Source organism: Panicum virgatum, chromosome 5N, assembly GCF_016808335.1.
Source record: "Panicum virgatum strain AP13 chromosome 5N, P.virgatum_v5, whole genome shotgun sequence".
NCBI lineage: Eukaryota > Viridiplantae > Streptophyta > Magnoliopsida > Poales > Poaceae > Panicum > Panicum virgatum.
This window is the reverse complement of record NC_053149.1, coordinates 44,511,201-44,535,965: the sequence shown is the minus strand read 5'-3', so window position 1 is coordinate 44,535,965 and position 24,765 is coordinate 44,511,201. Positions and strand designations below refer to the sequence as shown.

General features: G+C 48.6%; 5 protein-coding genes, 1 long non-coding RNA gene and 1 pseudogene across 13 annotated transcripts; 4 read left to right on the top strand and 3 right to left on the bottom strand.

Moving 5' to 3' along the window:
* Positions 1-1,393: 1,393 nt before the first annotated feature.
* LOC120674841 lies at positions 1,394-1,816 on the top strand. The gene has a single exon (XM_039955949.1). It carries the CDS (start codon positions 1,394-1,396, stop codon positions 1,784-1,786), a length of 393 nt encoding a protein of 130 aa, XP_039811883.1. The 3' UTR covers positions 1,787-1,816.
* A 333-nt stretch (positions 1,817-2,149) lies between these two features.
* Positions 2,150-5,290, bottom strand: LOC120674840. Its single transcript, XM_039955948.1, has 4 exons — positions 5,266-5,290; positions 3,038-3,069; positions 2,774-2,890; positions 2,150-2,469 (listed from the first exon to the last, which is right to left on the bottom strand). The coding sequence occupies exons 1-4, from the start codon at positions 5,288-5,290 to the stop codon at positions 2,419-2,421; spliced, it is 225 nt and encodes a 74-aa protein (XP_039811882.1). The 3' UTR covers positions 2,150-2,418.
* Positions 5,291-7,527: 2,237 nt separating this feature from the next.
* Positions 7,528-9,822, top strand: LOC120674838. The gene is made up of 2 exons (XM_039955947.1): positions 7,528-8,410; positions 9,695-9,822. Exons 1-2 carry the CDS (start codon positions 7,528-7,530, stop codon positions 9,820-9,822), a joined length of 1,011 nt encoding a protein of 336 aa, XP_039811881.1.
* Positions 9,823-10,474: 652 nt separating this feature from the next.
* On the top strand, positions 10,475-11,362 carry LOC120673313. Its single transcript, XR_005674613.1, has 2 exons — positions 10,475-10,737; positions 10,935-11,362. It is a non-coding gene; the product is annotated as an uncharacterized LOC120673313 (long non-coding RNA).
* A 43-nt stretch (positions 11,363-11,405) lies between these two features.
* On the bottom strand, positions 11,406-12,304 carry LOC120673312 (annotated as a pseudogene).
* A 3,862-nt stretch (positions 12,305-16,166) lies between these two features.
* Positions 16,167-19,916, bottom strand: LOC120673311 (bidirectional sugar transporter SWEET6b-like). Its single transcript, XM_039954090.1, has 6 exons — positions 19,559-19,916; positions 19,375-19,411; positions 19,029-19,245; positions 18,761-18,922; positions 16,725-16,844; positions 16,167-16,568 (listed from the first exon to the last, which is right to left on the bottom strand). The coding sequence occupies exons 1-6, from the start codon at positions 19,599-19,601 to the stop codon at positions 16,401-16,403; spliced, it is 747 nt and encodes a 248-aa protein (XP_039810024.1). The 5' UTR covers positions 19,602-19,916; the 3' UTR covers positions 16,167-16,400.
* A 269-nt stretch (positions 19,917-20,185) lies between these two features.
* LOC120673310 lies at positions 20,186-21,682 on the top strand. 8 transcript variants are annotated; one of them, XR_005674611.1, is made up of 3 exons: positions 20,186-20,348; positions 20,434-20,668; positions 21,296-21,682. XR_005674611.1 is itself a non-coding variant. In XM_039954089.1 (3 exons), the coding sequence occupies exons 1-3, from the start codon at positions 20,246-20,248 to the stop codon at positions 21,397-21,399; spliced, it is 297 nt and encodes a 98-aa protein (XP_039810023.1). In that variant the 5' UTR covers positions 20,186-20,245; the 3' UTR covers positions 21,400-21,682. The 8 variants fall into 8 exon arrangements, 4 of the variants coding, with proteins under 4 accessions (XP_039810023.1, XP_039810021.1, XP_039810022.1 ...); XR_005674610.1 differs by having other exon boundaries at positions 20,434-20,564; positions 21,296-21,676; XM_039954089.1 differs by having other exon boundaries at positions 20,475-20,564.
* The last annotated feature ends 3,083 nt before the right edge of the window (positions 21,683-24,765 follow it).

Genomic DNA, 24,765 nt, shown 5'->3' with positions numbered 1-24,765 from the left:
ATGGATCCTCCTCGAAACGTGCAGCCTCTGCCGCCAAAGCATGCAGTCTCTCAACTGCAGCGACGGCAGTGGTGCGGTCGCCCCGCACGGTGAGGACACCGGCAGGGGAAGGCATCTTCAAGACCAAATACCCGTAATGGGCAATGGCCATGAAGCGGTAGAGTGCCGACTGGCCAATGATGGCATTGAACAGGAGGTTCACCTCCGCAACATCGAACTGGACGCTTTTTGTGCGGAAGTTCTCCTCGGTCCCGAACGTGACCGGCAAGTTGATGCTCCCCAGAGGGAACACCAGATGTGGGCCCACTCCGGAGAAAGGGCGAGAGGGAGTCAGCTTGGACTCCGAGATCTGCAGCTGATTGAACGCTGCATAGCTGATGACGTTGAGGCCAGCCCCACCGTCTATCAGCACGTGATAGAGCCTGATGTTGGCTATGACAGGGGCGGTGACTAGAGGTAGTACACCGGCCCTGGCCATATTCTCTGGGCAGTCGGATGGCCCGAAAGAGATGGTGGTGTTCATCCACCTTTGGTGCAGCGCCGCCTTCGGGACCCCTGGCTTCACCGAAAGGTCCTCTCGACGAAGAGTCTTCACGTCCCGCCGGTAGACAAGCTCCCAGCTTCCGCCGTACATTACGTACAGCTTCTTGCGGCGGTCGTCGTTGTCATTGTCGGAGTTGTCTTCGTGGTACACGTTCTTCAGCTCCCGAGCGGGGGATTGGTACCCCAGCTCCTTCTCCCCGGCAGCGGTCCCGCTGTCGGAGGCTTTCTCCTTGCCAGACCGCTGGCGAGGAGGGGATGAGCCGTCCTTGGAGGACTGCTCACACCGCCCACTGACCCGCTTCGCGAGTTTCTGGATCTCGCGGCAGTCAGCGGCGCTGTGGCGAGCGGTGGGATGTACTGGGCATGAACCTCCGCTGCCACCTTGCGGGCGCGGGCGTTTGCCATGCGCATTCTGGCCCCCAGCCGCTGCCGCAGCTGGAGCGACTGGACCGCCAGGTTGCGGCTCCCCGCGACTCCGGTTCTTGTTCTTCTTTTTCTTGCCACCGCCCTGGGCAGTAGCCCCGGAGCCACCAGCCTTGACGTCTCCGTCTTGGGGGGCTGAGTGTCATGCGCGACCCTCAGCGGCCCTAGCACACTTGTCTGCCAGGGAGAAAAGCGTGGTAACGCTTTCCACCTCGTGCGTCGCCAGCTTCTCGAGTATCTTCTCATCACGTACCCCTTGACGAAAAACAGTGATAATAGATGTATCAGAGATACGAGGAAGGTACCCGTATCTCTGATACGAGTTCAAATATGGCACTCCATCAATCAATAAATGCGAACCTCCTCCCGGGAGATTACTACATTTTCGTTGCACTTTCCATTTGCACCACCGGCCACGAGGGGCACCATGGCCAGCAGCAGCCTCCTGAGCAAAGTGTCCATCGCCGTGGCCGCCTGCGCGCGCCGCTTCACGCGCCGGCTCCTCCGCGCGCGTCGGCTCCGTTGGGGCGGCGGCGCCTGCCTCGGCAGGCAGCTCGTGGCGGCTGACGGCGGTGGCGCTGCCGGCGATCGCGGGGACGGCGGCGGCGGGCAGGAGCAGGGCGCCCTGTGGCGGCGGGCGGTCCTGATGGGGCAGCGGTGCGAGCCGCTCGACTTCCCCGGCGCCATCCACTACGACAGCTCCGGCCGGCGGGTCGAGTCGCCCCGCTGCGGCAGCAGGAAGGCGGCGGCGGGCGCGCTGTTCTGCCGCTCGTCGGACGCCGTCGACGGGGCCGTCACGGCGGCCAAGAAAGCCACCTAAGCCAGCTGGCTAACCCATCAATGCACCCGATTTGCTGATGCCATGCATGTTGTAGCCGTTGCGCCATTCTTGATCGCCGATCCTCGGCATGCATGGTTGCGGTTCTTGTGTAAACTCCTATGGCATTTTTTGCACTCTTTTTGCAATGCCGTAGTTTCAACTGTACATAGCATGGCAATTCTTCATTGAGGAAAAGAATTACACAAGACGTTATCATGCTAATTCATAGGTCATGACAACCCCTGTCGTTTGAGCCGGGCACAAGTTCAGAAGCCAATCGGCAACAAGTTCGTTAGAGATCCATGGTACGGCCCCCAAGAACAGTATCTGCAACACTGAATATCTGTACGAGTACGGCGCACGGACCATTACATGCCTTGGCATCCATAGTATTATTCAACAACGGAAGGACACAGTTAAATGCTCCAACAGGACAGCGTCATGTTTTTCAGAAATTGTTGCGTGACACATACAAATTCGGTATGATATTGTACCAGTTGATGGCCTAAATTGCAGCTCTGCAATTTGTTGGCCAACGCAGTCTGAACTCAGTGTTATAGCAAGATAAGACTTTTGTACAAGGTCTACTGAAATTCTTGTTCCACTGATTCTACCAACAATGTATCCTGCATTTAACCACTTCCGTCGAGTTGCCCATGGGAGAGGAGATGTGCCAGGTATTTCTGAAAAAACACAGAGAATGTATATATCAAAATTCAGGGGCGGATCTAGGACCGGGGTGGGGGGCTGTAGCCGGGTCCAGCTCATATGCTCGTTGAAGTATATGTATACGTTATTAGTTGGTTAGCCCAAGAAACATGATTTTATATAGCTACAGAAAAGTAAGATTCAGGATGAAGCCAGTTTTAGAGTTTTGCACCAATTCTGGCTCCGCCCCTGTCAAAATTGTATATCGGGCAACAAGATTTGTTGATGGTAAGCATGTATAGCAACCAGTGAATGAAAGACAAGTGGGTAAATCCTTACAGCGTGGTATGCATAGGGTGGTTTCCCCTGCCTGTCAAAATGCTTTGCCATGATGGAGAACTCAATCGGGCCCCAGTCATCTATTTCAAAACAATTACCTAATGCGGCCTTGTAAAGCTGCAACCACCAAATGAAATCAGAACATCTCCTTGTGCAAGTTGGGATGGGAAATAAGCAAATAGTACTTTTAACATCGGCATGTCATTGACATTTACAAGCACTCCTGGACATAATATTGAAACAAGAAGTATATTCAGACCACACCTTTGCAGTGTCAGTTAGTAGCTCAGTATCAGCTCAGTTAGTCAGCTTAGATCTATACCCTTAATGCCTATAAGACAGTCATCTTTTGTGCGGCTTTCTAAGGAATGATTTTAGAATCGGATTCCATAAAAAATGAGAATCCCAAATGACCACATCTAATGTAAATTTTGCTGTCTTAGCTATTGCTCTTAGAAATCACATCTGGCCCCCAATCACCATTTCCTATACTCCACTGGACTCTGAGTGTCACATTGATTCAACAAATCAGTTGATCCACATACAGCTCACATGCATAAAGGATATCCATCTCTACAGCTCAATGCTGGTTTCATAAGGGGAGGGGGAGACATCAATTACACACTAACTTAGCTCTACATAATAGCCAGGTGACAGGAAACTGCGCGTAGCATAATATTGATAGCCATGCCCACAAGAGTCGGTATTTTAATCTACTTGTAGTGAATCCCAAGTTGCTAGTCCCAACAACACGCATTCAGAGTGAAAAGTGGTGTTCTGCATCTCCAGAGCTTGGCAAGTTAAGCAATAGTTTGGGTATAGTTTGTTGAGAAGATCACGGAACTCGGAATACTACATGGATATGGAATAAAAAGTAAAGGGCCAGCTAAACAAGGAGTGTTTATGATTGTTATTTTTGCTTAGACCGGATGCTTACAGGCTAAGCCAATGGCGATGAAATTACCAAGGTTTTCATTTTGCTTTGAATTTTCGTTAAGCATTTTTGCTACAACACCAACATCACCGGGCTCATTCAACAGGTGATCAGCTCCCAGCGAAGTTATCACAAACTAAACCAATCTACAGAACCTATGCAAGGATGATATTTCAATTTCAAATTCAAAAGTTATCCATTCTATACTCCTATAAACAATTATGCAGTTTTTTTATCAAATAACCAAAGTACCAAATGGTGCATCCCACATCAAATGTAAATCGTTCTGTCTTAGCCATTGGTTTGAGAAATCATGTCTGGTTCCCAACCATTATTGAGTATATTTCATATATTCACTAGGCAGACGCTCACCAGTGTCTCGGTGTCATAATGATTCAAAAAATCAGCTGATCCAGCTTGCATGTCATATTAATTCAAAAAATCAGCTGATCCTGATCGCATGGCATAGTCATTCAATCTGAACATGATAATCTAACGAAAGCGCGCAGTGAAAATTGAAAAAATGCAAGAGCATTCCTCTCGGGAATTTCCACAAACAACTGTGCTACATGCCTGCTAAACGCCCCTGCATCTAAGGTTCTTTCCTCTAGAGAACCCTAGTCCCTAGAACTGCAACCATGTGCCGAATATGACTAGAAAACTCACGTGAATTCCAAAAGGCAGGAGGATTTGATTTTAACCAACTCTATGGCTTTGGGGCATCCTGCTCTGAAGTCCAAACTCGAGTGCTGGATGTGGTTGTGGAGCGGTGGAGGAGGCAACGGAAAACGCAGAATGGGAGGGAAGGCGCACAGAACAAACCTTGACCACCGGATGTCACCGCCGGCATCCGAAGGCTCCGCCGCTGGCCACCGCCGGCTCCGCAGGCGCCGACGATAACAGTGGGACGCAAGGGAGAAAGGGAACTGGGCCGTGGGTCCAGTATGTTAAGTTCTCTTGGGCTTCAATGGGCCCGGTGCAGGCCTGGAAGCCAGTTGGCGTCCGCGGCGCTTGTCTTCTTTTTGTCCCGCAGTCATTCATGCTGAGAGCAGAGCTAATAAGCCCGCCGACCGCCGGCTGCAGGACGGGCGAGGTAGTGGCGGACCCCACTACTAAGTTTTAATGAACAGCAACCAGTATCAGCCAGTAAAAATGCACAAATGCTCATCCGCCCGCTCGGAGCCGCCGGCTCACGAGTCGCCCGCACATGCTCTCTCTCCATCCACGTCGGACTCTACGTCGGCTCCTCACCACCCACTGTACCTGCTCTTAGGTGTTGTTGTTCATCATTTTAGGTGATGTGGAATAGCGCAATATTATTGGAGGCATGCCTACTACACGACCGGCCCAACACGGCCCATCCCCTCCGCTATCTTCTCGCCATCACGATCCGCTGCCGCCATCTTAAGCCCAACGAGCTCGCAACGTCGTCCTCCTCCATCGCTCTGGCGTGTGGAGCCTAATTCACCGTCGCCAGCCGCTTGCTACAGCCCAACCTAGCTTGAGCAGTGATCTCATCCGAACACCCCTGCCTCCATCAGTGCCCATCAGATCTTACCACCCATGGTCAGCGGCGCCCCCATTGCCTCGGTGCCCGCCCGCAAACCACCACCACCACCGGCTACCTTCCACCCAAAGCCATGGAGCCTACCGTGCCACCTCACCCTCCGCCGCCCCACCACCACCGCCGCCCCCGACCCCTTCCTCTATGGTCGGCGGACATGGAAGCCACAGCAACCCGGAAAAATAAGTTCCGTCGCCGCACTCCACAACCCCGCCCGCGGGCGACCTCGCCGGCCGCCCCCCACCACCCCTCAACAGCCACCCCTCCCCCTCCCCTAATTCGCCGCCACCTCCCCTCGGAGATGAGGAAGAAGGGAGGTCTTCAGGCGATGGCTTCCCTCTGTATTGCGCGTGCGATATATAGCCATTCCGCATAAGCATACCCCTAGAGCCGCCCTTTGCATGGAGGGTGAGTTGGACTACTGCTGGAGGAAGAAGATGCGGTTCGTTTGGATCGTCCGTAAGTGGTTGGTGCAAGCGGTTTGGTGGAAAAAATTGTGAATGGGTCATCCAAGCTCTGGAATGTGTATGTAATAAAATCAGTGTAACCATAACTTTTGTTAGATGATTGGCAGCAAACCAAATGATAACTAGTTTTTGTATATAGGCACTGCCAATCTTTTATATAGTATATACTTTAAGACAGTTGTACTACAATATACAACTGTCGGTAATTTCTTAGAGGATTTTGAAGAGGATAATATATCTACACGCCTATGTATTTTCTTGCTTGTGTTTATTGGAGCCTTTTTCTTTTTCAAGATTTGGAACCGTCAGTAATTAATACTCGTCATTTATAAATTGGCAAGATTTTAGATTCTCCTTTTCCAAGAAGACATTCAAGTAATTTCAAGCCTACTTTATCAATAAATAAGGACTCCGAGAAAAATATAGATTTTCAATTCCAGTCTCCTGCCCCGCTACAACCACAACCAGGCGAGCGCCCACCACCACCACCGACTACCGCCACCGGCCACCGCCACCGCCCATGCCGGGCCTACTCAGCAAGGTGTCCAGCGCCGTGGCCGCCTGCGCCCGCCGCGTCTCGCGCACGACGCGCCGCGACCGCAGGCAGCCTCTAAAACACGGATACGGCACTGTGCTCGCGTATCCCGTATCGGAGACGTATCCGATACGGATACGCCTGGGATACGGCCGGGATACGTATCCGCGGCGTGTCCACGTATCCCAGGTTATGTGGGCCGGAAACTTAAGAATGGAGACGTTTCGGCCGGTCGATACGGCCCAGCAGAGCCCAGTCGCGAGTTCCGTGACCTACTCCCAGTCCCGAGTCCCGACCTCACGCAGCCGCCTCCGCCTCACGCACGGCATCGGCCTCCCTGTCTCCCGCTCCTCCTCGCGCCGCCGTCCTCCTCCCCGTCGCCCTTCGCCTCGCACCGCCGTCCTCCTCCCCGTCGCCCTTCGCCTCGCCTCGCCGTTCGCGTCCCAGATCGACGCCACCGCTCCCGCGTCGCCCTTCGCCTCCCAGATCGACGCGGACAAGCCAGCGCTCGCGTCGCCCTTCGCCTCCTAGATTGGGCCCCCTCCTCGGCCGCCGACTCACGCTCCGCCTCGAGCCGCCGTCCTCCGCGCGGCGTCGTCGCCCTCCCCGAGTCGCCCTTCGACTCCCAGATCGGGGCAGCAAGGCGGCGACCCTCCTCGGTCGCCCTCGATCCGAAGCCGACGACCTGCTCAAGACGAGGCGGCGCCTCCCCGCCGTCGTCCTGCTTCCGCCGTCCTGCTCCTCCTCTCGTCGTCGCGCCGCCTTCATCCTCGAGCCGGAAGTTCCCCGCCTCCCCGTCCCGGTCAACGTCCTGCTCGAACCAGGAGGGGAGCGCCTCGCCATCCCCGATTCGCCTCCACGCAGCCGCCGCCCACGAAGCCCGCTCTCGATTCGTGCCCCCTGCTTAGGTGACTAGGTGAGTTCCTCCCCAATCCCCAATCCCCAATCCCCAATCCAATTTAGCTCTAAAACACGGATAGTCACTGCAGTCTATGAATAAGAGCATTTTGACATGCTTTGGTTGTTGCTCAATCGCTCCATGTGTCCTTTGTTTGATGAGAGCATCTGAACAACCGTGTCTATTCTGGGTGAATATTCTTTGCAATCGTTTTACTCTATCTGTTTGTGTCTAAACTTGAAGATAATAATCTACCAAACACAGTTCTTTGATTCCATTATGAATTTGTTTCGCTGCTGTCTGTTCTGTTATTCGCGTTGTCCCCTCTTGATTTTGTCCAATACTCATTGTCCAGTATGGCATCTCCAAATTTGAGTAGTGCTGGAAGTGGTACTGCTAGTGCTAGTGGTAGTGTGGGATCTGGGGCCACAAGAACAACTGATATCAAGGCTCCGCTGTGGGATCATGTCACCATTCTAGAGAGGCCTAAAGCTGGTGGAGGAAATGCTTCATGGAGATGCAACTATTGTGGATTGGAAAAATGCACCAGCTACACTAGAGTTGAAGCTCATTTGCTGCAGAAATCAGGGAAGGGGATTGGCAAATGTACGAAGGTTACATATGAAATGCTGAGTCAGATGAGGATGGACGTGGAAAGGTGCCAGGAGCTAGTGGAAAGAGCGAAGCAACGCACAGTTTCTTTGCCTGTAGCTCCTTCAATCAATAACAGCAAGAAGAAGAGGGGACCTGCTTCTATATTGGAAAAATCTTGGGCATTGGAAGACCGCAAGCACTTGGATGCTTTAATTTTTAGAGCAATGTATTCTGATGAAATATCTTTCAACTTTCTGAGAAACCCATATTTTAGAGAAGCTTTTGCATTTGCTTGCAGCCGCCACAATTTGCAAGGTTACACAATCCCTGGGTATAACAGGGCTAGGGAATCACTTCTGAAGCAAGAAAGAAGGCACATAGAGACTCTATTGGAGAGTACAAAGAGCACATGGCCAGAGAAAGGGGTCACAATCTGCTCCGATGGTTGGTCAGATCCTCAGAGGAGGCCAATCATCAACTTCATCGTTGTTTCTGAGAAAGCACCAATGTTTTTTAGGGCTGACAATTGTGAAGGCGAATACAAGTCAAAAGAATATATTGCTGAGAAGTTGAGGGCTATCATTGATGAAGTAGGTCGACAAAATGTGGTACAAATCATCACAGATAATGCTGCAAATTGCAAAGGTGCGGGTCTTTTAATTGAAGCTGAAAATGATCACATATTTTGGACACCTTGTGTAGTGCATACTCTCAACCTTGCTATGAAAAATATATGTGAACCTAAACTGCCAAGGACACCTACTGATGAGGATATGCATGTTTGGAGTCAATTAGAATTTATAAACAATGTCAAAGTTGAGGCTACTATGATCAAGAATTTCATAATGAATCATGGCATGCGTCTTTCCATGTTCAATGAGTTCAGCCATTTGAAATTGCTCTCTATTGCTGAAACAAGATTTGCATCGGTTGTGTGTATGCTAAAATAGTTTGTTGAGGTAAAAGCAGCTCTCCAACACATGGTGATTAGTGACAAATGGAGCATCTACAAAGAGGATGCTTCAACTGCCCAACATGTAAAGGAAAAAATACTAAGTGATGTCTGGTGGGGCAATGTAGAATACATTCTTAGGTTCACTAGTCCTATCTATGATATGATACGCTTTGCGGACACCGACACCCCGTGTCTTCACTTAATCTATGAGATGTGGGATTCAATGATTGAGAAAGTGAAGAAAGAAATATATTTGCATGAAGGGAAGGAACCAAATGAGGAGTCAGACCTCTACTCTGTTATTTATGATATATTGATTGCTAGGTGGACAAAAGGCAATAATCCATTTCATTGTTTGGCTCATTCACTCAATCCAAGGTAATATGCACTGTGCAATTAAAATTCAGATTGTTTGCTCTTCATTTTTTCAGTTGATCATGATCTAAATTGCTGCCCATTCCAGATTTTACAGCAACATGTGGCTTCAAGAAGGTGCTGGCCGACTACCCCCCCCCCCCCCCCCCACAAGGACAAGGAAATATCACAAATGAGGATGACTTGCTTCAAGAAATTCTTTCGCATACCGCAAGAGTTGGCTGCAGTAAAGGAAGAATACGCAAGGTTTTCTAGTTGTTCAGAAGAATTCAATGACCCTGATTCTATACATGATAGATGGGCTGTTTCCCCAATGACATGGTGGACAAATCATGGACAATCTGTCCCTCTTTTGATGGGTTTGGCCATGAAACTGCTCAGCCAACCGGCCTCTTCTTCTTGTTGTGAAAGAAATTGGAGCACATATAGCTTCATCCATAGTGTCAAAAGAAATGCCTTAACTCCTGAGCGAGCTGAAGATTTGGTCTTTGTGCACTCAAATCTGAGACATTTGTCAAGAAGAACTGATGCATACAAGAAAGGAGAGACAAGGATGTGGGATGTTGGGGGAGATTCTTTTGATTCCCTTAGTGGTGTAGGTCTTCTTGAAGTTGCTGAACTCTCCATTGATGAACCTGAGCTGCAGGCTGTATCATTTGGATTGGATGATGCCGAGGTTGAAGGTGTGGAGGAGAGTGGAACAATTGAGGAAGACCAAGAAGCTTGAGCCTATGCTATCAGCCACACTTGATTTTATCTATTTCCTAAATTAGAGACTGCTATCATGATTTTCTATGTTTGTTATGTGGACTGCTATCTATCAGACTATCACTATCATGTTCTATGTTTTGTGAACTATTGCATATGTTAAACTTGGACTATGTACTATTGTAATATCATGTTGCTGTGATGTGTGATCACTGATCAGTGTACTGCCTCGTTGTATGTTGAGTTCATGAGTTAGTTGTACTTCTATTTCTCTTCACTCAATCACTTATTATGGAAGAGGAAGGCTGCTGATTGCTGAAAGCCTGAAACTACAAAGGTGATGTACTGATATACTCTAAGTCTCCAAATTGTGAAATTACACTTCTCTAGTTCTTATACATTTATATTGCTTTTGCAAGTTTGCATGTAAAAGATGCGGTTGGCCGGTTGCGGACTTGGAGAAGGAGCATTGTATTGTGGTGGACATTGACAATACCATCGCAAGGTAATTCACTAATTTGCTATTTTTTAGTTAATATGCATATTATTTATTTTTTTACATAAAAATTCAAAACGTATCCGTATCGGATTTTGGGGGAAAATGCCGTATCCGCGTATCCGTATCCTTCCGATACCGATACACGTATTCGTATCCGTGTCGCTTAGCAGTCAGCTCCTGCCGGCCGACGACGATCACCAGGAGTACTCCGCCGGCGACGACTCCGGCGGGGAAGAGGGCGGCCTGTGGCGCCGGGCGATCCTGATGGGGGAGCGGTGCAAGCCGCTCGACTTCCCCGGCGCCATCCACTACGACAGCTTCGGCCGGCGGCTCCCGGCCGCGCCCGCGCCCCCGCCCCGCGGCGGCAAGGCGGCGGCGGGCGCGCTGCTATGCCGCTCCGCGTGCGACGTCGACGAGGCCGCCCTGGCCTACAAGGTACAAGAGGGCTAGCTAAGCTATCTAGGCACGCGCTGCCGCTCCCAACCGATCGGCGTCAATGGCGGCGGTCCGTGCTCGATCGTTTCGACGCCATGGCGTTGTGCTGAGTTTTTTTTTTTTTTTGCTAGATCGATTGCTAACTTGCGCGCACATGTCGCTTGTGCTCGCCATGTTTTTCCTGTTGAACTCTGCAGTACATTTCTCAGTGAAAACTAAAACGTCGAAGGCGATTGCTCAAGTTTATCCCGTGAATTGCCAAATTACTGCCAAAGCTTGAGGCTTATAAAACGAGTTTGCGGTTGCTGTGTTGTCCTTATGTTTCAACGGATGGCCCACCTTTAACAGGCGGCTTCCTAGGCTACACTTGCGCTGCACGATGGCACCACGAGAGCCACGTACGTGTTGGAGTTCAAAGATGATACCAAAACAATCACAAGGTGCCATTTCTGCTGAAGATTCATGTACACGTACAATAACGCCAACCACAGCGTGCACCATCGAGTTCCATCAGGCAACAGCTCCCGAACTACTGTAGTATGCATTGGAGGCATTATCCAATGGCAGAAAGGGCAAAATCAATGGTTGAATTGGGCATTATTATCAATTTATCATGATCTCTGTTTCTTTTAAGATCCAATGACAATGAAACCTGCATTTACTGATGATGCCGGTATTACAGTACTATAGTTGAGCCTCACAAATTTCAACTAAAAACATCATGAGTTCAACCACTTCCATCGAGCTGCCCATGTGAGAGCAGGTGCGCCATGTATTGCTGATAAAAAGTAGAGGTAAATATAAGGCATACAAGATAGTGCAGGAAGAATATTCAGATAAACATGAAAAAATTCTCCATAAAAATAAAAACATGTGAATGCTAAGTGTGAGAATAGGACACACTAAATGAAACTATGGAAGACAAGAGGCCAACAACTTACAGCATGGTAGGCATATGGTGGTTTGCCTTGCCGGTCAAAATGCTTTGTCATGATCGAGAATTCTATTGGGCCGCAGTCATCTATTTCGAAACAATTACCTAATGCTGCCTTGTAAAGCTGTGAAGCACCAGATGAGATCAATCATTACCGCTCCGTAATCGATCATTTGATACAGGAAAGAAACAAAATCAACCATTCTGACATCTACATACTATTTGGACTTGCATAACTTCGTGGTCACAGGCGATAATGACAACAAATTTCAGTTTGTCCATATCCACACCTTTGCAGTATCAGTAAGTAACTCTCAGTGCCAGCAGGGTAGGAAGCATAATACTGGTCAGCTCTAGAAATCCCAGCTCTTGTCCTACAATAAGCTCAAACAGGAAATATTGTCAGGAAAGAACAAGAAACGTGGAGATTCTGTAAACATGTGCAAGGGAGGTGATTCAGCTGTGACATACGTGTTGCTCGTGTAGGCATAGGTAACGAGGGTCCTGAAGCAGTAAAATCCAGCGTAGGACGCTATACGTCGAAACTTCTGGATCTTCAGGATCTCTTGGCACTGATAAAAGATGTCCATCCCACAGCAGCTTGATGCTAGTGCGACGACAAAGAAAAGAAGAAAGGAAGTCAGCTGAATGACAGAAATATACAGAATTGTCAGTTGACAAGATAATGCCATCTGCAGCGGTCAGGAAGTATCAAAATGGAGTGCTTATCTGCTTCTAAGAGCACAAGTCCTAGGTTTGTGTGTTAATGGCAATAATATAATTGGCACAAAATTGAGAAATGCAATGTGACTAAATAAATCTTGGGCAAATAAAAGAACAAGATATAGGCATAATTTCTTGAGTAGATCAGTATCCAAACAATAGCCAAAGGCCATTAATAGAAGATCTTTTATGATATGCATTAATTCCTCATCACAATAGATAATTAGAGATTGCAAAGTGGTTTTTTAACACACTAAAACAGACAATCATAGTACTTATGTCGAGCTTAACATCATGAAACCTATGGCAATAGACAGTTGCGAACAAATCACCCCATTCATCATAATACATAAAGCATAGAAAACTAGCATGACAATTTCACAAAGCCTAACATAAATAAACGTCCCATTCTGGCATTTCCACGAACACCTTCCCTTCATGGGCCCAACAAACTCCACGGAACAATGCATACTACCACTACGTATACATCCCAGAGGTTGGAATCAGGGTTTTTTTTGCCGACCGGTGGGATCAAACCGCCGCCCACCGGTAGTGGTAAACCGGTCCGGTTTGACCGGTTACCGGTAAAAACCAGCCAAATTCAAAATCCAAACCAAAAACGTCTGTTCAACCGGTTTCTACTAGTTAGCCGACCGGTTAGGCCCTCAAACCGGTCGGTTTGAGTGGTAACCGGCCAAATTCAAATTTTTTCTTTTTTTTCGTTTAAATTCAAATACCCGCAAAGTATACTAAATGAATATTTGTATAACATGTTTTAGCCTAAATGAACCCTCCAACCATCTTTTGTACTACTTTTACATGTTTTACATTGTATTTGTATACTTTTGTATGTACGTTTTTTTGTTTAACTTTAAATGCTCGTAAAGTATACTAAATGAATGAATATTTGAAAAAAAAATTAACACCATTAGATTCGTCGCAACTTGAAGTATTTTTAGGAATTTTTTTGAAAATTTTCTATTTTTTTAAAATTCAAATTTAAATTTTGAACTTGTGCCGGTTTGAAACCGGCCGGAACCAGAACCGGTCCGGACCGGTTTGACCGGTAACCGCGGTTTCCGGACCGGTTCCGGTCGAGATTTTTAACACCGGTTGGAATTAGTAAAGCAACCAGGGGAAAGGAGGGAGCACCCCACGATACGATAGTTCACCAAGCTAATTAAGAATCTCTGCTCTCATTCCCACAGGTTCAAATCAGGTCCCAAATCAAAGGAGATGAGGAAATAGGGAAGGAGACTCTACCAATAGGACCTCCAGCGTCTGCGCTGCGCAGCGAATTCCTTAGATAGGTCAGTAGCCTAGCAGGCCGCCGCCGCCACCGCCGCAGAGATCATGGTTGCCATCTCGTGGTGTAGTAGTCTACAAAATTGCGAAGAGGAAATGCAGCCCCGCTAACGTGCGAAGCGGAATTCGTTAAGGTGCGAAGCGGAGTGGGCTGGGTTCTAGAGAGTATGCCACTAGTGCAAGTTGGACCAGGCCGATGTGACGTGAAAGGAGTATATGGGCCATTTTTGTGTCCTAGCCTCCTCGGCTTTTTTTTTCACCAGCCGAGTGTCGACTGTTAAGTTTCTTTAGAGAAACAGGAAGAGTCCACAAATTTCCGCCAAAACTTAACTACTCCACATGAAGAATCTCCGGATACAAACTTCCACCAGCCGAGTAGTACTGTAGCATTTTCTGCATACAAGGTTTTAGTTTGAACGCAAAATCTCCACATGAAGAATTAACGGATAATATCACAATCAAAACGTCGACTGAATCTTGTGAAGAACAAGGCCATAAAAGATTAGAATGAAAAGGTTCAATTTTTAGCTGAATGCCTAATCAAGTGCTTTGAAACCTTGCCGTGTAACCTTGTAGTTTCTTTGGATCTTTATAGAAGAAAAAACAAGTCCTTCGAGAGAAAAAAAAAATAGAAGAAAAACAATGGCGCCAATCAAGAGTAACGGACCGCACTCTGCAAACCTATGGGCTGGAAGACCTATCACAAGCTGCTGGTCCACTCGTGGTGTTACAAAAATTGCATAAAACGCAGGCCTGCCCAACAGATCGTCGCTGATGACCCACGCATTGTATTGTACCGTACGGTCTCGAGTACAGCTTTTTAACAATTTTGTTGGTAGATTCTCTATGAGCCGTGCAAGATTAAGCAAGTCGATCGGTTTCCTGTTCTTTAGCATTCTTTTTCTTGCAGGAAGAGCGAGTAGAGCCAGTTTTGCGTTCCAACATTAGAATTTTTTTTGAAATAAATTCCAACATTAGGATGATGTTGTACCTACCCGTATCATGCGAGGTTACTTGGCGAGGTCGAGGAGCTTCTGTTGTCAACTTGTCATGTTGCACCTGCTGTCCGAGCCTTGTGTGTGTGTCATGTATGCTTGGCGTGTCTCTGAATCCGCAACTGCTACTCACGTTTCTCTGCTGAAAAGACGGTTTTACCGTACCCCGGCTGTTCAATATATCCCTACCTGCAGCGCATGAGCTTTGCAGTGTAGGAAAAGCTGTTATGAAGTAGCCAAAGGATGTCGGGCCAATTGGTTCCCGCAGTCCGGCGGCACTCCGGAGGTCGTGGGTTCGATCCTCGGAAGGGGCGAATTCCCGCCTCCGGTTAAAAAAACTCTCTCGCCTGCCTCATGTCCAAAGCACTGTGGAGCCCGGCCTAACTCATAAGACGACGGACCCCGTGTATGGGTGGGACAGAAGTTCGGGGATTTTCTTGGCCTGCTGTGAGAAGGTCATTCTACCTCTCAAAAAAATACCGTGGGGGCAGTCTTACCCCCGCAGGTCAAGTTTTTTTAGCTGTATTCCAGTGTCACCTGACATAGGCATCGCTAAATGAGAGATGGCAGTGACACGTTCAGGAATTCTGAGCAAGTTACGTACGTAATAAGTTGGTGACAAAATGCTGAGAAAGCTGCAGTAGTAGTAGATGATTCCCTTTGCTAAAGATAGAGCTCAGCTTGCATAATTTGTTTAGTGTACGCAAGTGGTGGGAGCCACCCACATTGGGCACTCTGCTTCGGTCATTTTCTACCGGATACCAGCATCCCTGCTCTCCAGACACCTATCCCTTTCGACAGAGACAGGTCTTACTTCATCACCATTTATCCAGATTGACATTCTTTGCCAGGTAAGTTGATCAATACAAATTGACCATCTTTTCGCCGAGGGTTGTGTTTAGTTCCGCGAAAAATTTCCAAAATTTTTCACTGATGCACATCATCGAATCTTACGATACATGCATAGAGTATTAAATGTAGTTAAAAAATATAACTAATTGCACAGTTTAGTTGTAAATGACGAGACGAATCTTTTGAAACTAATTATTCTATGGTTAGACAATAATTGCCAAATAAAATCGAAATGTACTACAATAACTCTTGCGCAAACTTTTCGCGAACTAAACACATAGGTTCCTCCATCTATCCAAAACTTCGCATTGACCCGAGTGCACAACTTTCCCGAAACAGGACGACGAGACCACAGAATCTGTTGCGCAACGTGGCCGCGTCACAGCGAGCGCCAGCAAGGCATCGCTATCTCCGCCGGTCCGGCCCTCCTTGGCGTGCCAGCAGCTGCCGACCTCTGAGGCTCTGACCACCAAAGTGCTCGTCTCCTTTTCGCCAACTCTGGCGTACGAAAAAGTCACCACCAAAAAAAAATGGGTCGAGTAAAACGCGATCAATAATCTCAAACAGTCTCTTAATCTGTGTCCCATTGAAGAATCGAACAGTGGGATTGGGAGCCGGGATTAGTGGCAGCAATCAGACGTGATTGTCATTATCTCAATCGGCGAAGGGATACATTAACTGTTCATGGCACGACACACCGGGCAAAACTAGCACTAACTATTGAACCATCATCCGGGAGGAGAGAGCAAACCACGACTCAACACTAAGGCAAAACTACTACTACAGGGACTAAACCACGTCTCGTCGAGTTCTTCCTCGACGGTCGCCGGCGGCTACCTGCCGCTTCCTCTCATCTATCGCTCAACGGTGACGGAGACGTTGCCGCCGGCGCCGCCGCGGACGTTGCCGGAGACGACGGTGGGCAGCTCCACGTTCTTCTCCTTCTTGGGGGTGGACTTGTAGTAGCAGGCGTAGAGGATCAGCTGGACCGCGCCGAAGAAGGCGCCGAGGGCGTTGGGGATCTGCATTAATTAATTTGCGTGCACAAGCAGGGCAAACAAATTAAATTGAAGCTTAGCAGAGGTTCGAGTTCAGCTTGGATGTGTGTCAAAAAAAACTGAGAGATCCAATTCAAAAATACTCCTAATTCATTGACGATTAGATAGAAAGGTGCTGACCGTGACGTAGAGGTCGAAGCGGATGAGGGCGTAGGCTGTCCAGCAGACGCCGTTGAGGAAGCTCACCAGCGACAGGAAGAAGGGCATGTACTCAACGCTCTTGGTCTTGATAACGTTCCCCTGCACAAAAACCCGTCGTCAGTTCAGAGTTCGAAAGGTGACATCCATCCATAAACATAGTATAACAACCACATGTATCTGCAAGTAGTGATCGGTATGTTTCAACGGCGTGGTGTGGAACACACAGGTAACGGTGACCACAAGAAGGTACCAGCATAGTGATAGTGGCCGCCACTGTACCTTCCTTTTATCTGCAACGTGACGGCTTCACAAAAGTTTGGCAAAGAGAAGGGTCACGAAAAGCTAGCACAGCACATGTACTCCCATCCAGGGAATCCCAAATCCATGTAGTATCAGACACAACCACTACCCCGCATACGTTTGTGATGGAATGTACCTGCCAATCGAACCACTTAACCTGCACACGTTTGCGACGGAAGGTAACCGCCAATCGGTTCCTTTCGTTCCAAACCCGTCACCTCAGCACCACGCGAGTTTGGTGAGCGCAACAGAACAAGTTTGGTTTTGCTAATCCAATGTGCACAACAAAGACAGAGACCGTATATGGAATGCAAGGACACCAAGATGAACGAGCACGCACCATGTACGGGTATGGCTGGTTGCGAGACAATAGCCTTTTTAACGAACACCAAAGGAAACCATCTTCTAAAAGATGACGAGGTGTTCATTGTCCAGGAATACAGAGACAATTTGACTCTAAGCAGGGGCACGTTGTTTTATACCCAGAGAGCAAAGATTTGACACGATGGTTCAATGCCACTTTTAGACATTTTAGACGAAACAAATCTAAGCTTTTCTGAAGAAAAAAAAACTAATCTGTGCTGCTAGTGCATATCAACTAACTACAAACCTGATGAGTCACACTTGGATGCCCTGTGTAGCCTGCAAAATCCCTACCAAATCCACTCGTGTCTATCATGCAACAAGTTTTAAAGGTGATGGGAACTCCTGACTAGTTAGCAATCAATTAACGCTATAGCTTACACACATAACCTGGAGAAGAAGGTGTGTAAACATATTTTGCATGTTCTAGAACAACAAGCCGAAAATAACCTGAACTGTAAACTCCCTGAGCAAATTCAATCAGCAGATAAACATTTCCCTGGCAAGCAGGTCCACCAAATCCTTGCTGGGCCCACCAGCCAGCGCCCATGTATTAATGTAGTATACCAGATTAGGCACACGCATCCTTTACACCACCAGCAGCATCGCGGCCGCAGCCGCCAGCAACCAAATTAGGCACTCATACCTCGATATCTCCCCCCAACAGTACCAGAGCTGTATGTACACTAACTTCCATCCATATCTAATTAGCCAAACTATCCACTGACTTGTGGGCCCCAAATCAAACCCATGCAGATAAGCACTCACAGATATGCTCAATCATCCTTTACACCACCACCAGCATCGCCGCCGCAGCCGCCAGCAACCAAATTAGGCACTCATACCTCGATATCTCCCCCAACAGTACCAGAGCTAATCAAGGAAGATGTCCAGCAGTTTCAGCACGCGATAGAAGCAGTAAACTGATGTTTTTGCTGTTGGAGTGGCGTTTTTTTTTCTAGTAGTTTGTAGTTTTTGTTGGTGGCTTGCGGTCGTGGTGCGTAGTCGGGTTGGGTGCAGTTGTATTTTTAAACTCCTTTTCCTTCTAATAAAATTTCGGCAAAGCTCTTGCCGTCCTTTCGGAAAAAAAACAGTACCAGAGCTGTATGTACACTAACTTCCATCCATATCTAATTAGCCAAACTATCCACTGACCTGTGGGCCCCAAATCAAATCCATGCAGATAAGCACTCACAGATATGCTCAATTATGGCACCCTGATTTACCCCCGCAATGGCAAATATTATCCACGCAATTAAGCAGCAAAATCAGGCAGGCGACGGATTCAAACACACCACTACACGACGCACAATGAGGGAGAGGCAGAATTGAATGGATGTTCGTTCACGTACCATGACGGTGAGCGGGGAGGCGTACATCATCGCGCCGAAGATGACGCAGAGGATGCCGACGATCATGGAGCGCTTCTCGTGGGTGTGCGCGGTCAGGAGCACCGAGACCACCACGATGACCATGAACACAATCTCCACGGCCAGGACGGCGAACGCCCTCTTCTGCACACGCGAATTAAGGCACACGAATCAAACTCGAAACCAGATCGATCGGATCGATAGAGGGGGGGGGGGGGGGAAGCATGGTACGCAGGATCGCGGCACTCACGCGCTTCTTGTTGTCGCTGTAGATGAAGAAGATGATGAGGTACGCGGCCTCTATGACGAGCCCGATGCCGTTGATGGTGACGACGAGGATGCTGTTGGGGTGGACGATGGGGATGCCGTAGAAGACCCAGAGCATGCAGTTGAGCAGCGTGGCCAGGTAGGGGTCCGCCTTGAACTCCTCCACGTCCTTGGCCTTGCAGATCCGGTAGAACGTCGGCCTGCACACAGACACGGACGCAAATGCGGGCGCCGCCGCCTCACCGTCAGCACGAACAAAACCCTAACCAGAACCACCACGTAGCTCCTCGGAGGTGGATGCGCGGCGCGACGCGGGGCGGGGGGCTTACACTGGGGAGAGGAAGAGGCCGAAGGAGATGACATTGCCTGCAACCAAAGCGAAACCACTCGTGAGCCGCCGACCCGGCGAAATCGAACCAAATTCAAACCAAGCCCCAGCGCCCGCGGTCGATCGATCCAGCGTTTGGATATTTGGATCGGCCCCAAGGTCCCAATCGAGCCGAACCAACTTACCGATGATGCCGACGACGTTGCGGGCCGCGTCGGCGGAGATCATCTTGCTCGCCGGTGGTGGGGGCCCCTTGCGGTCCTCCTCGATCAGAGAGCGAGAGGGCTCGGCTGCGGCCGGCGAGGTGCGGGTTGCTTTTGGAACTAGGCTAGACGACGAGGCGAGGCGAGGCGTGGGCGCTGGAGGACGCGGCGCTCTCTGCGATGCGCGATTGGGGATTTGGGGGGCAGGTGGTTGGCGACCGGCTGGTTCGCCCCGGCCTTTATAGGCGCGCGGCGCGTGAGGGGGGCCGCCGCGCCGCGCCGCGCCCGAGTCCCCGGTCGCCAGGCGGCGTGTGTGCTTATCCCGTCATCGGGAGTTCGGGACGGACTGGGGTAGGGATGCAAGCGGGGCGGGTTTTGTCGCAAGCCCGCTGGGCAAACCCGCGGCGCAAGCCCGTTAAGCGCCGCAGTTCAGCCCGCATAGCTGAAGCGGCTCTTTGCGGCGTGCCCGCAAGGCCCAGCGGCGCCGTGAGCCCGCAAAAAGAAAGGACATCACGGGACAGGGAGGCGAAGGGGAGAGAGGGCGTCGACCTGAGATCCAGAAGCGAGGGCGCCGGTGCGCCGCCCCCCGCCGGCCTCACGTGTGTGCGTCCATGGCGTCGTCGTCTTGCGCGCCGCCGCCCGCTTGCGTGCTGCTGCCACCAACTGCCGATGGATCCACAGCTACCCGCGATCCGTTCTCGCCTCTTCTCCCCTCTCCACGAGAACAATGAGAAATCAGTGCAAGTGTCTGCGGCGATGGTGTGCCCCAAGTGTAAGATCTCGCTTCCTCCTCCCTATCTAGATGATTCTCCTGCTGAATTTTCAATTCCTCTTATTTCTCTCTGTTGTTCCCTAAGAGGAGTTTATTGGATTTTGGATGCACGTTGGGAAAAGCTAGGGAAGGAAGGCTGGAACAAGGGCGCCAGCTGCATAAGCGAAAGCAGCGGCGGCAAGAACAACAAGATCGGACTCCTCCCCAAGAAACCAGGTCAATGGTTAGCCTACCTTCAATTAGCCATGATAGTATTAGCCTGCACTGGATACTGGATGCTTGGCAATTCTCTGTTTTCAGATAGCTCTTGCAAATAACAGGTTGGTTGCCTGCTGTGTAATTTGCTTATTAATGTATATGTGTCAAATTAGAGGCTATCTGTTTGTTGATTGCTGCATTCGACCACTTGTTCAATGGTTATCACATTGTTCATTTGTTTCCTGTGAGGTGAAGGTAATATGCAATATGAATCTGAATTTAGAAGTTCATGTTTTATGATATCTCTATCAACATTCAGTCTATATATCCAGTTTCAATACTACAATCAGCAGATTCTTGTGACTAGTTGGACAACTCATGCAGTTTCTGTAAGAGCTTAATGAATTCTACATGTGAGATGAACACCAGTTTGCAATAACTGAAATTTCAAAAAGAAAAAATTGTGGCTCTGACTTCACATCCATTGATGCTCCAATTGATTTGGTTATATGTGCACACAGGAGAAGATGTCAAGCTCAACGCGATTAATGTCAGTGCTTACTATTGTAGTAAAAAAGTTAATGTCCATGAGTTATGTTAGCATTTCCTTCCATATTATTTTTTCGAAGAATCGTTTCCTCCCATATTCTAAAGTTAACTTTACTGCACTTTAGTCATTGAGCCATTTGCTAATTCCTTGGATTATAGTTGCAATATATCTGAATGACTTTTTCATTTTGGGATTGCAGCAAGGCGATCGTTGTCACAGTTCAAGAACCTTATCATCTCTTTATTGGGGCATGTTTTATTTGGGGGCACATTAGTATTTGCTTTGTCAGGAAAAAAGATATGACTGCGCAATGGTGTTTCAGATTGTTGAAGCTTGAACTTTTGACTGCGCAATAGTGATTTTTGCTCTTTTGTACTAGTTCACTAAATTATAGATGGGTGACATTTTGCTGGTTGTTCTGCAGACGGATAGGAAAATGAAGCATGAGAACTACTTTCCCATTAGCATTGCTGAGTGTTGTCGATTTAGCCATATTTCAGAAACAGTTGTGTTTCATTTATCCATTGATATGTAATAAGGATAAAGTTGTTTTTAAACAAAAAAGTATGCTTTTATTCTTTGTCTTTGATTCCATAGATATTTCATTTAACTTGTTCATTATCGGTACTGAATACTGAGACAAGCTCAAAAGTCATGCAAAAGCTTACAGCCTGCATGTGTAATACACTAGTACAATTATCCCGCATGTCTCTTCAGCTACATGCGGCACCATGCGGGCTGCCGCAAAGTCCCACCTAAATAATGCGGCGACATGCGGACTGCCGCATCGGCCCGCAAAACAGATTGCGGCGTGTGCGGACGCGGGGCGGCCATCCGCATCCCGCCCCGCTTGCATCCCTAGACTGGGGTCTGGGGGGCGATGGTTAACCGCACCCCGGCCGCCGTGTTTACCGTTGGGTGATTAAGGCCTGGGGGAGGCTGGCGCGTGGGGCCGGCCGGAGGGGAGGGCCCGCGGGGCAGTGGCTCGGGACAGGAGGTTCGGGCAGCGGCGTTCTGGCGTACGTGCGTGGGTGGTAAATGCCGTGGAGGATATCTCGAGAGCTATTCACAAGTCGGGGAATTTTGACCGCAGGTGTAAACCGCTGCCAGCTAGGAGTATTGTAGTATATACTTGATCGGCAAGAAGAAGAGAGCCAGGTGTTAATCTTGATTACAATCCGATTAACATTGTACTACGATGTGTAAATGTTCTTATCCACGTGTAATACTCGGGCTCCTGTACCGATATTATCCTAGGAATACGTCCTGTCCACGGTACATTATTGGAGTAATTTTGTTAGGATAACACTAATCCTTGTAATTATACTCCTTATCCGATCCATATCCAAATCGCCGGGAGCCCCGAATCTTTACTAGCTAGCTGGCTGTGTACTAATAATCCGGTGTTTATCTTAGGGTAAAGACTTCAGTACAGCCGGCCGTATTCTTGTCCGTGCGCACGGCCGGCTGCATCCACCGGCGCCGGCGCACCGCCCACGCGCTTCTGACTCTGCGGGCCCACGTATCAGCCAGTAGTTGGCATTTTTATTCAAAACATCGAATTACGCGCCTGTTCATTTTCTCATCTCTCTCTACGGTTCCTCCGCCTCCTCATTTCCTCCCCCATCATCTCTCTCTAGGGTTCCTCTCTCTCCTCCATTGGAGGCATTTGCTCACGGTAGGCCTGCATCCGTGGGAGGCGCGGCGCAACGAGGTGAGGGGAGGGGCTGCAACACTGTGCGCGCAGGGGAAGGGCGTCCGGGAGCGGAGGGGCTGCGGCACCACGCGCGCAGGGGAAGAGCGGATGGGAGTGGAGGGGCTGCGGCACCACGCGCGCAGGGGAAGGGCAGCTGGGAGCGGAAGCGCGATGGGGTGAGGGGCCGCGGCTCCGCGCCGCACACCGCGCGCCCTGGCCGCGCACGCCACAGGCAAGGACACCCCCCCCCCCGCCGCACTCTTGCACGAGGCCCCCTCGCGGCGCACGCCTGTTGCGGCTCCGTGCAGCACTGTCGCGGGCACGCGCGCTGCAGGGGAAAGGCGTCGGGGAGGGGCCGCGCGACGGGTGAGGGAGGTGCAGCGCGGCCACGGATGGCCAGGAGGGCTGGCAAGGGAGGTGAGGGATGGCAAAGCGTGGTGAGGAGGGACGGAGAGAGAGGTCAGAAGAGATGGGGGGAGAGGGGAGGAAGACGAACTGGATTTTTGATTTTTTATGCCCCATTTTCACTGCATCTGATCCTCTATTGCGCGTGCAGCGATTTTGATTTTGTGATTGTTTTTTGGTGAAGGTTATCGTCGATGTCATTTGGAATCGAGGGGGGACGGGCAGGAATTTGCAGTTCAGTTTAGGTGAGTTGATGCCTCACACACCCCTCCAAAACAAATCCATGCGCCCCCTCCCCCTGTGTCTAATCTTTTTTTGTTTGTTTTTGTTTTGTTGGAGCTCATCGGCAAGCACATCTGCAAGGTGTCAGTGAATCATTCTGGGGGTTCAGCGCAATCTCAGATATAAATTAGGTGAGTGATTCCCTAGCAACATGTTGTTCACTAGGCACCTAGAAAAAAATATGCTACTGAATTGCTATTATGATTAATTTGCATGTTGGTTTAGCATAAGTTACATACCTGAAATTCAAAAAACTATCAGTAGGGACACCTGAAAATGCTATAATCAGAATGGAAAAAAATGCTAAAGTAAAATGAATAAATTGCATGATGATTTAGTTAAACTTGCCAACAAAATAAATCTGAGATGGTACATGATACTGCCTATATATTGAATATTATTGAAATGCTTATACTGATTTGATATTTGGACTTGCCTAAATGGACAAGTAAACTCCTCCACACTAGATTCCATCTGAGATCTCTCATCCGTGATGTGTTTTTGGGGCCTGATTTTTTCAGTATTGTGGAGTCGAAGTCTTTCTGACAAGGAGAAGGCTCACACCAGAGCAGGGAGAAATTTTCACCAGGTGAGTCAACTCGTTACCCCATACAAAATGAGAATACATGCTGTGCCCCTGCTGATGCTTTTCAAATCTGCTGTAGCTCTGTGGTTTTTTTGTTAGCTTTTTTTTGGCTCATGTGTTATATAATCAAATCTGAATCTGCTAATTTTTTTCGATCAGCTGATGCTTCCAAACTGCTGAATTTCTGTATTCTTTTTTCAGCTGATGCCATGTGTTATGTTATTTAAACGCAATGGCTGTGGGTTGATTTGAATTACATAGTTTCCCCAGTGTTGAATAGAATCAAGCCTATTTTGGGTTTTGCTGCTGCTTACTTTTAAGCACTGTTGGATACTCTGATTAATAAACTTCATTGATACATGCTGATATATGCATGATTTTCTTGTTTCCTCTCTGAAGCTCATGATTATGGAACTACCAAGTTTTTGTTTTATGGAAATTTTAGTGTAATTAAGGCTGTATAAGTTCAGATGTTTCGACACAATTTGTATGATTCAATTTTAAAATCTATTATCTGAGTTGTTTTTTTATACTACCAACTGACTTGTTAACCGAAACGTATGCAATGGATAACATACTTGTCTTTATGTGCCATTGTTATTTGAAAAGAATTTATTGCAACTGCAATAAGTTGGAGGATGCATTGACAAATTAATTTCTGTATTTTTTTCAATTTAGATAAGTTTTTTTTTGCTGAATA